At 35.9% G+C, this 12,037-nt stretch overlaps 1 protein-coding gene across 1 annotated transcript; it reads left to right on the top strand.

The window, feature by feature from the left end:
• The first annotated feature begins 1,190 nt into the window (after nt 1-1,190).
• LOC130867946 (60S ribosomal protein L9-like) lies at nt 1,191-1,769 on the top strand. Its single transcript, XM_057760169.1, has one exon. It carries the CDS (start codon nt 1,191-1,193, stop codon nt 1,767-1,769), a length of 579 nt encoding a protein of 192 aa, XP_057616152.1.
• Nucleotides 1,770-12,037: the final 10,268 nt, after the last annotated feature.

Genomic DNA, 12,037 nt, shown 5'->3' with positions numbered 1-12,037 from the left:
GAGGTGGTGGCGGGGAAGAGGCAGAAATCTTTAATAATTAAATAAATTAATTAATAAAAAAAAGGATAAAAAAAAGGGAAAGATGAAGGGGAAGCCCAGCCAATCACCTTGTTTGTAGGGCGTGATCCTCTTAGGCTAATATTTACTTATAAAATCTTGCCGATGTATTTCCGATTCCTCTTTGTTTTTCCTGTGCTTCGCAGGAACTCTGGCTTTGTAAGTCCCCCTTTTCTTACCCTTATTAAAGCTAAATATTTTAGACTAAAGTTAGTCTGGTTAATTCTATAGACCACCCGCCAACAAGTAAGAAAAAATATCATACTGGAATATATAAGTCAATATTCTAGGGCCTTCTAAAGGCTATCAAATCATTACAAGTCTGTTGTTAATTCTGAATTTAATTGACCAGATAAACCAATTAACCCATTTGAGAAGTTAGTTCAAATGTAGCTTACAATCTTTGTCTAAGATAAATCTTGATTCATCCTCTTAAAATAATCCTGCGAGCTTGGAATTATTACCATAAGTAGTGTATATAGAAGAGGAAAAATAGATCCAGTGACTTTGAAAAATCAGATACTATGTAAATTTTAGAATTGAGATGAAAAATTACAACTATTCCTTAATTCAATTTCTTTCTCTACAACACTGCTGGCTAAGACTAGTTTCATAGAAAAATATTACTTGACTGAAATTCTTGCTCATGCGAAGCAAAATAGTAAAGAATTATTACTTTTATAAATGATTTCTAATCTACTGCTTAAGAAAATGTCTTTAGGGGCTAGAGAGCTGACTGAGTGCATGAGCTCACTGGCTAGTCTTTTAGAGGACCTGGGTTCTACCTCAAGCACTCAGAGGGAAGCTCATAACTATAATTACAGTTCCAAGGGATTCAATGTGAAGACCTTTTGTTACCTCTTCAGGTGCCAGGCACACATGTTGTACATATACATATATGCAAACAAAAACCCACACACATAAAAATATTTAAGTAAATTTTTTAAAAGAAAAAAACGGGTTTAAAATAATGACAGCTAGCTCATGTGAAGCCCATAACTCTTTTGGTTGTTTTGATAAACATAATCAGGTATAGTTTCAAAGCTTTCTTAGAATAAATGTTCTGGCTGCCCCGTATCTGCCGTAGAGCGTGCCCTGCTCCAGCCTTCTTACCTGGGTGTTTGTGTTTCAGAATGAAGACCATTCTCAGCAATCAGACGGTTGACATTCCAGAAAATGTGGACATCACTCTGAAGGGGCGCGCAGTCATTGTGAAGGGCCCCAGAGGAACCCTGCGGAGGGACTTCAATCACATCAACGTAGAGCTGAGCCTTCTTGGGAAGAAGAAGAAGAGGCTCCGGTTTGACAAATGGTGGGGCAACAGAAAGGAACTGGCCACCGTCAGAACCATCTGCAGCCACGTTCAAAACATGATCAAGGGTGTTACGCTTGGCTTCCACTACACGATGAGGTCCATGTATGCTCACTTCCCCATCAACGTCGTTATTCAGGAGAATGGGTCTTTGGTTGAAATCTGCAATTTCTTGGGTGAAAAATACATCCGCAGCGTTCGAATGAGGACAGGCGTTGCTTGTTCTGTCTCTCAAGCCCAGAAGGATGAATTAATCCTTGAAGGAAATGATATTGAACTTGTTTCAAACTCGGCGGCTCTGATACAGCAGGCCACAACAGTTAAGAACAAGGATATCAGGAAGTTTTTGGATGGGATCTATGTGTCTGAAAAGGGAACAGTGCAGCAGGCTGATGAGTAGACCTAAGGTACCAGTCCCACAAACAAGCTCTGGAATTTTAATGCGATTTGGGGTGTCTTTTGGGACAATAAAAGACTTGTATTGAAAAAAAAAAGAATGAATGTTCTGATACTTTGGGCTAGATTTTAGCCAAATAGTAGAAATTTAGGCTGTCCTTATCATTGAATTTTTACTACTCACTTGTACACTATTCCAACAATACCAGGTTGGACAGAAAACTCTGTTCTTATTTGAATATGTGCTTGTGTGGAATTTTATGTACTTACATACTTTTAGATTCTGTCTTTCAGAAGTTATAGACTATTAAGTAGCAAGGTTTATTTTGCTATAACCTGTATTTTACAGCTAAATACATCAATTCTTTAATGATGTTTTTGATGACAATATGAATGTCTGTGAGTATTTCTGTGTGTAGGGCACATGTACATTCATATGTACATTCACTCAAAAACAAGAAATAAAAATAAAACATTTTGAAGTTAACAATATTTTGCCTTTTACTTACATGCACTGAATAGATATATGTATCTAGTTCATTGTCAAATAGTTATAAATATTCAGTGACACAGGCTTTACACAGGTTATAGGCAACAAATGATAATTGCTTTATCATCTTGTTAGGTCATCATTGTTGTGCATTTTATAGCAATAACGGAAATGCTAGTACAACCATTATTTTCCTAATGGTGATCTAGTTCCAGTTTGCTTTACATATTTTATCCAGAAAATCAATATGCTAATTAATGTCTCCAATAAAGATCTTTTAATAAAGAATCAAAAATTTTAAAGAAAGACTTCAGTCCACAAAACATATTTGCTATGAGCCTTTCATTTTTCTGAGTTTAAAAATTGGTATTGTTTATAGTGTTTTAATCACATATTGAAAACTCTGAGTCTGACATAGCCACCAAGCAAATTAGTGAATTAAATTTTATACCAAATTAAAGTATCACTGCTCCTTTGTGTTTTGCAAAAATAATTCAATTTCTGATAAAAGTAAGCAAAGCAAGTTTTAGGGATATATTTGTGTTCCCTTAGGGACAGCATCCATGGGAAATCATATGCCCACACCTTTTTTAGACTTGCATGAATTTAGAATAAGAACATGGTAAGTCTTTTAATTCTTGGTAATGGAATTTTTTTCATAATAGTAAAATTACAAGTTACCATTGACAGAAGATACACTGGAGTGAGAAAGGTCTCAGATTTAGTCTTAGTTTAGTCTCAAAATAAAAGTATGCCTATATCACATGGATATAATGTATTGCTCTGCCAGTGTTCAAAACAATAGTTTCATACTAAAGAGCTATATGTACATATACAATATGCTGTTTTTAACTTAATGTTATCGTTATATTCCAATTATTTGTCAACTATACAATAAATTATAAATAACATAAAAGTTTTATCAGTTTCTAATATATAACTAAACATATTTTTATCATATGAACCAATAATTACTCTCTATGGTATTTATCTATCAAAACATGGAAGCAACTATAGGTTCTCTCAATAGATGTTTGGTTAGATAAAATGTACTACATTCAGATAGGGAGTTGTTATTCAACAGTTAAAGGAATTTAAGCCTTGTCAAATTGTGAAACTTGAATGAATTTTAAAGATTGTTATTAGTTGAAAGTAGCTAGTATGAAAAGGATACATATTGACTGACTTTACCTATTTGACATTCTGGAAAAGTAGAAACAAGGGATACAGTAAAAATTTACATTGATTTCTCAGTGGCTAATGGAATAGAGAGAAAAGTAGGAAAAGAAGATTTTGAGGAATGAAGATGAATTTTCTCCCTTATTAACTTTTATTTACTTTACATATCTACCAAAGTTTACCCTCTTCCTTTCCTTGTCTCCTCTTGTTCCCTCCCCTACCTTCTTTGTACCCACCCCTTCTACTCCTCAGAAAGGGTATTTCAGGACCAAGCTCCTCCCCCTTACATTAAGGCTGAACAAGGCATCCTACCATGGGAAATAGGTTACGAAAAGCCAGTTTTTGTGCCAGGGACTGATGTGGGAGTCCGCTCTGTGTGCTGTGATTACCATTAATGGATAAAGAAATTGCTTTGGACCTAGAGCAAAGAACTTAGGAAGGCAGGGAATGTGAGGCTGAATGCTGGGAGGAAGAAGGTCAGGGTCAGAGAGAAGTCATGGAGCTGCCGCTTGAGACAGATATGCTGAAACTTTAGCCAGTAAGCCACAGTCACATGGCAATACACAGATTAATAGAAATGGGTTAAATTAATATGTAAGGGTTAGCCAATAAGAAGCTAGAGCTAATGGACCAAACAGTGATTTAAATAATACAGTTTCTGTGTGATTATTCTGGGTATAAGCTAGCTGGGAGGCTAGGAACCATCAAGTGAGCTCCTTCCAACAGATTGGTACACCAATGTAGGTAACTACATCTACATTAAAACCTAAGAAGGCTTAAAAATTAATTCTAGACACAAAAGAATGGAGTTAAGCATGGTTTGCTGGAGGCATTTTCTTAGATGGGCTCAGTTTACTAGAAACAAGCAGAGGCATGGCTCCTTTAAGAGAGTTTTTCCTGACTCAGCATTAGCAGAAAAGCCATGTCATTTTGAAATGCCAATTTTCTGAGCCCTGCTGGCAGCATGACCTCTGGCTTTTTTGGGAGATGGAGCATTTGGATGGGGTTTGTGAGCAACATGCTGTGGCTTGCTTGATGGCAACGTGGACTAGCTGGTATGAGTGGCTCCACCATGCTGGACTGGGCTGGAAAGCAGAAATAACAATATAATAATGATACAGCTTAAGTGTTAGATGGCAGGCAAGCAGGAAGTCCTGTATATACCATAGTAATGGCACAGCTTAAGTTTTAAGAAGTGTTTACAATTTTTAAAAGTACTCTAGGACAGTAAAGAATTACAGATATGCAATAAAGACAAATTCAGATGAGTCACAGTGTTGGATAAATGTATGTAGGCTTGGAAGAGAAAAGAAAAAGGGTGTAGAGAGTCATAAAATTAAATTAATGCTTTAAAAAAGGGTAAAGTCTTTCCAAAAGACAGAGTACAGATAGTCATAGACTAAAAGGAGTAAAGAAAAATAAGCCACGTAAAAAGGGAAAATTCACAGAGTATAGATTATGCATATTATTGTGTTTTCTTTGAATTTTTTGACTGTGAAAGAGGTAAGTATAGAGAGACATTTCATTGTATGGACTGCTAAGCTAAACCAGAATGTATATTATAAAGGTATCATGACTTCCAAATTTGGGTCTAAGGATATGTTGCTTTGGGAAAGAAGTTCTTTTCTTGTTTCCACAGAGGATGAGAACATGTGGATTGCTTCCAGAATGGTGTGGCTTTATTGAACAAGATCACCCTGAACGTCACTGTAAACACCTCCAAAAATTCCTACTGCTAGTGGCTACACAAACAGACCATGCTACATAACTGTCACCCACATGCAAAGGCCCTGGGTCAGTCCCATTTAGGCTCCCTAGCTATCTTTTTAGAGTCTAAAAGCTCCCGTAAGTTTATCACTCTATATAGCTCACGTCAGCTGTCTGTGAGTTTCTACATCATGATCTTAAGCCCCTCGGTGCCAAGGAAACTCTGAAGAAATCACAAGGAAGACCCTAAGAATATTAGCAATAGTAGAGTGAATACATGAACTGGCCTTTTCCTGTAATCAGATTGGTGACTGCCTTAATTGTCAACAAAGAACCTTCACTCAGTAACTAATGGAAACAGATGCATAGGTACACAATCAACCTCTGGGAGTCCAACTGAAGAGATGAAATTTCTTCTTTCTATGAATGTATAAAGATATATGCATGCTTTGGGAATGCTTTGGATTTTAATCTATAGTTTTTAACTTAAATATAATAATAAAATCCATTTAAATGAGAATAAAAATACATTACTTGGTTAATGACATCTTAGAACAAATCCAGTATAGTTTTCTTACTCTTAGATTATATTTTTACAACATTAGAAATTTTCATTCAGTGGAAAGGTATTTTATTTGGAGAGAAAACAACATTTTTTTTCAAAACAAGAAAAGTTAAAAAACCTTCTTTTACTTCTGAATTATGTCTCTCTCTCTCTCTCTTTTGAGCAATGGGAAGCAGATTCCAGTGTTTTATAATTTGGGTGATTATTATCTGCTGAATTTTGTCATCTTTCAATTCATATGTTAATATGCTAACAGTTTGTACCTCATAATGTGAATTTATTAACCACGGATTCATTCATTATTTAATGTCATTACTGGGAGGTGGTAGAAAGTAGGAATTGGTATCTAGTGGGAGAAAGTGTGTCAAAGGGATTATGCAACGAGAAGATACACACTATAAGTTTACCTCTGCTTTTCTGGCTGCCATGAGGTGCACAGCTTGTTAAAGTACATACTCTGTATTACAATGTTCTCACTTGCCATATCCTAAACAACAATCAATTAGTTAATCATGAACTGAAATTCCTGAGACTTTGAGTAAAGATAATACTTCCTGTTCAAAGTTGTTTTTTTTTTCACATATTATGTAACATCAATCAAAGTGGTACCTAAAGCATGTAGATGCATAAGGATGGCCGGAGTACACAATAGGATCTGCAAGTCGAAAGGGGAGGGTTGAAGAGAAACCAACACCAGGAAAACCTTGATCTTGGACTTCCTAGTTTCCAGAAATTTGTAAAATAAATTTCTCTGAATTGCCCTTGATATTATTCTGTGATATATGTTAGTGGAGCCCTGATTGCATGGTACAGTGATGCTGGGGGACCTATCAAGTATGTATGGGTGTATAAGGCAGAGCTACATTGCATTTTAGGAAAATTAAAGCACAGAATGTTAAAAGATCCTGAAAGCTCATATACTAAAGACTGACGACATAATGAGAAGTGATAGATCACTGGGGTTCTGAACGAGCAGAGGATAAATCCAAATTACATTTACAAAGATATAATTATGTATATACTTGAAGTGTCTGAAGAAAGCTCTTCTCAAGACTGAGGAAAATACTCTTGTACTAATTTAACTTTCAGAAACTCAGGCAATTCAGAGGACTTGGTGAGAACTGTGCTCACAAAACTCTTTCCTAAAACTCTTTAGTTTGTGCTTCTTAACCTGTTCATAGTGCCATTTTTTTTAAATAAATACTGGCAACAATTTGTGATTTGGACTAATCAATTTACACGGATGACCTAATTGATTTTTAGAAGGCTTGGTGATCTGAACATCACCTTCTTCATTTACAGTTAAACACAGAGACACAGAAACATTAAAATGATTTTACCAAGGCTTTGTAACTACTGCACGTCATAACTACAGTTTGAACCACAATCTGTCAGATACTGGTGTATACTGTTTAGCATTATGCCATCCTAAGTTTGCCAGACTTAGCAAATAATATTGCAGAATGATTTGTATTTTAATTAACAATATTGATTCTGAACAATATGTTTAATTCTATGTTCAGTCTCAGTTCATAGAAAAGATAGTATTTAAAACAATCTGCTTACAAATGAACTTGGGAATCAGTAGCCCATTCATAATCCTTAGAATATAGTGAGGATGATAAATCTTAAGGAATTCAACTGGAACATGAAAAGGCTTTTTTTCCTATCACACTGTGTTCTATATTCTGAAGATGGTTAAAGTCACCTTTGTCTACAACCAGTACTTCTTCAATTTTTCCTCAATTGTCAAGTAAAATTTGCTAACTTTGAAGGAATTCTATGCCTTTCCCATCAGGGCTCAAGGATAATCATGAAAGCAGAATGAAGCAGAAAGATTGTAAGATCCAGAGTGGGGTCAATATCATCAAAGAAACAGTGTTTTCTAGATACAACATAGCAGTAGTGTTTATGAACTCACAGCAATTGTGAGAGCATGTACAAGTTGTGTGAAAACTCCATCTAGACAAAAACCTAGCACAGAGGTGGAAAGGGAAGTGGGCACAACTGAGAAGCCATTGATGTTTGATAGCTTCTGAGAAAGGGAGAACCAGTGTGTTTTAATGATGTGACCCTTGTTAAGTTGACCATATATGTAAGGCCAACCCCATTACTAAAGCTAACTGAACTTCACAGGGAAAGAAAAAAGAAATCTCAAAATTGGGGCAAGGGATAGGAGAGTGGTTATGGGGGAATTTAGAGATGGGGTTGGTAAATATGTTTAAAATACACTGTATGAAATTCTCAAAGAACTGATAAAATTATTGTTTAAAAGCAGCATATTTATTGGAGGCATCAAGAATTGAGTCCTTTATAAAAGACACTAAAGAGAGACACAAGTTTTGGACTAGAGGTTTTCTGTGGTATTCTTCAAAATTCAGATAAATTATATGCCAGAAGCTCTTCATGTGTGTGTTAAAATATGAGTGCCACAGGAAATAAGAACAACTAAATGACTAATAGTATAATAATAAACGGATTTTTCTCTGAAGTCATGGCCATTATATCTTAATCTGGGGCTAAAATAATCTTTGTTGCATCAGGTTAAGGCATCAGTAGATGACATTAAGCTGTTTGACAGAATAAAGAATTATAACCCTGACTTAGTAAAAGATATATTTTCTCAAAGCCGAACTGGTCTGTGAAATCACAAAACCCAGAAACTGCAAATCCTTACAGTTCTAAAGGAGTTTATCATCTCTGCAACAGTTCCCCGAATGTCATCTGTTGTGGGTATGGGGTGCTAGCTGAACTTTTTTTTTTAGCCTCAGAAATTACTTTGACCACTCCAATTATTAAAATGCCCCATAAAGTTTTTGATTTGTTTGTACTTTAGCTGTGAAAGACAGACTTGGTTTTGCTCCTTCCTTTATCTTCCTCATTTTTTTTTGTGCTGCACATAACCAGATGTTTTTTATTCTTCCTTAAAAAGAAAACCAACCTATAACAACATTTGCTGAGGAGAGAGAAGAAGAGAAATATAAAGAGAGAAGAGGCAGGATCCCTTTTAGAATGGTTCAAAGAAAATTGAGAGAAGAGATTATTTGCTTTAGAATACATTTAAATAAATTTTCTACGTGCTTGGGTTTCAGACTTTAAAATAACCAGTCATTTCTATAGAGACTTCACTAGCTTAGTAAATGGCTCTTGTCTTTGCCTCCTAGCTTCTGACGAATTAGGAGTTGGAGGGCGTGCTGGTTTACAAACCTGAGGCTGATCAGTGCAGGCTCATTCACCCGTCTTGGAAAATTCACCTTTGGGCAGCTTTCCAGCAAGCATTGCATGGGACAGAGGAGTAGTGGGAGAAAACATGTTGAAGCTATAGCCCACAGGGATGGTCCAAGCCAGATGCCTGTTGTGAATGTCATGCTAGGCCCACCCACACAACTGTTTGTTTTTGGCAACCAAGCTGGGCATTTGCCTTCTTATAGATTGGTGCCAAACACCTGCCTGCTGAAAGACACAGAGGCAGGCTAGCCAGCTATCCATGTACGTAAGTTCTCAGGGGTGGCAGGAAGTATCCAGTGACAGAAAAATACATACATATACATGTGTATGTTTCCCACACATTGTGTGCATATTTTATGCCTTTAATAACACCTTTGCAGAGACCTTTCAGATCCCAATAAAATAGTAGTTTGTGACAGCAAATCTTCTATTGGAGGCAGGACACATTTATTCTAAAGCTGTAAATGATGAATAGTAGAATTCTTCCTCAAACTAGGTTTTTAGTGGGATAAATTCTCAAAAACAAACATTTAAAAATAGAAATTTTCATTTCAGAGGAAGTTAGAGAGAGGCTAGCATATTTGCAATAAACATCCACTTACATATTTGGCAAAAATATGGTTGATAATAAAAATGTGAGTTATTAATATCTGAAAGTAGAGACATAAGGCTATTAAACATGAAAAGTCTTGCAATACAAAAATATTCTTATTCCAATTATCCTTAACAATCCTGCAACCTAAGGTGATTTTATTTGTCTATTATTTTATCACCTGGTCCTAGGGGCAATTTCAGGCAGGAGTGACAGTTTACTAATCCACTTTATATGTCTATTACATGTTGAAGTTCGCATGCACAATGACCTGTAATGTCAAAATGCTAAAAAGTAGATAGAATATTACTAAAAAAAATAGCAGCATAAACTGAATTCCTTCTCCTAGATTGTCTCTAAATGAAGTTGTTTATACTGTGTCCTTTCTTTTGAAATACATGCTTTCTGAACTTGTCTGTGGTTTTAACCTGCAATCATAGATGATGAACCTGTTATTAAACTTGCTTGCAGCTAATATCAGTTTATCCCCAAGCATCAGACGCCAGATGTTTTTGGTGAGAAGAAAATTAATGGCCTAAATAATGAATCAATTGAGGAGCAGTGGCCATAATCCATCTGCTCTTTAAGCCAAGGCCCTGAGTCAGGCTGGCTTCTGGCTACACAGAATATTAATCAGTTGAAGAGTTAAATGGAGGACTCAAAGCCATTGTTGTGAGATGCCTCGGGGCGCCCCCAAGCCACTCCTTCTATAGGCTAGGCTTTGTACAAGGGATGAATAGGCAAACAAAAAGCAGGAGACAAGGAGAGAGTTGTATAGGAAGGGTAATTTGGATTGACTACCCCTTGTGTGCCCAAGAAGAAAATGACTAAATACAGGCAGTCAGTAGTCTAAGCTAAGCCTCCTCTGTTTGGATGAAATCATATTCCCTAAAACATATAACCTATTCTAATGGCAGTTAAGTAATTTATTTATAGTATTTCATTCCATTTGTCATTAGGATATTTGCTCCATTAGCACTCCCTCAAAATCTAAACAATGGTATTTTATGGTCTGCCCTAATGTGATTTGTGAGGAATCTGCTTGTATCAAACAAAGTTCTTATGTACACAGAAATTCTCAGAGGGCTTGAGGCTTCCACATATATGTCCTCGTGCTTTTTACTTCACATTTCTTCTGAATATGTGATAATTGAGCTGTCAGGGGATAAAGAATGATTAAATCAGGCACTCTCTTTGATAGTGATATAAGGCAACTCTTTTGAAAAGATCAGAGCTACTTATTTTCTAGACTTTAGAGGCCTCACTTGAAATATCTTATGTTTCAGGGCTAAAACTTAGGCCTGAGTGACCAAAAGATGATATTTTGTTAGATACTGGGCTAGACAGATGATAGATGGATAGACAGCTAGATCATAGATGACAGAAGATAGATAGAACAAGTTGTTTTGAGGGTGTCTTCAAAACTTTCTCAAAATTTCTGGGGAAATATTTGTAACAGTGGTACTGGTCATTCTGGAAACCTTGAACAAGGCCTTGTAAATACTCGGCAAGTGATCAGCCACTGGGGTACATTTTCAACCCTGGATTCCTTATAATTTATTATCTGAGTGTGTGTGTGTGTATGTGCGCGCGCGAGCGCACACACGTGCGCACACATATTTGTCTGCCATAATGGCAGTGTGGAGATCAGAGGGGACTATGAAGGAATTGGTTCCCTTATTCAATTATGTGGAGTCCAAGGATTAAATTCAAATCATCAGGTGTGGTAGCAACCAAGCAATATTTCTGCCCTATATATACCTCCTTTTATCATACTCATGCTTTGGATTTTTAAATTCTTAGGTAGAAAAGATGAAATAAATTAGGAAAATTTTAACCAATATTGTTAGATAAGGCCCAACACATCAGAGAATAAAAGTTAATAGAAGGCCTTTTGGATTTTTATAGCTGTTGGCCAAACATAATAAAGATTAAATCACTGAATAGGTGTACTATATTAGAAACACTACAAATAGAAAAACAAGAATAAATCTGAAACTGTGTATATTTCATGGTGTCTTCCAGTGGAATTTATACCTGTACTGACATGAATGTTACTTTATCTGCTACAGACAATCTATGCAAACTTAAATTAGCTTTGTCACCAAGTCACCTCAAGTTGTCAAGAATATGTTAAGATCTTCTTTATTCCACAAGTGTGGCAATCTGCATTGGTTAAGAAAAATTGTGTTAAGCAGAGCCAACCTTGACAGGTTATATTTATGGAATATGTGTTATGAGGAAAAGGGAACATGAATAACAGCTATAGAACAAATACCTTAGCATTTCATGGTTTTACTGCTCCCACTTATATGTTATCTTCTGTAAAAATACAATTCAATAGCTGATATGTCCTTATCATTAGATAATCCCTAATGACAATTATTTCAGAAGCAACTGGAAATAAGAAACATGGGTTATGAAGAAGAATTAAGGTTCTGTAGGAACTAGCCAATCTATGTACTACTAGAACTCTCCCCCTGTGTATCCTATAATTTTCCAAAGTAAGAT

This window comes from Chionomys nivalis, chromosome X (genome assembly GCF_950005125.1).
Source record: "Chionomys nivalis chromosome X, mChiNiv1.1, whole genome shotgun sequence".
Lineage (NCBI taxonomy): Eukaryota > Metazoa > Chordata > Mammalia > Rodentia > Cricetidae > Chionomys > Chionomys nivalis.
This window is presented reverse-complemented; position numbering and strand designations above follow the sequence as displayed.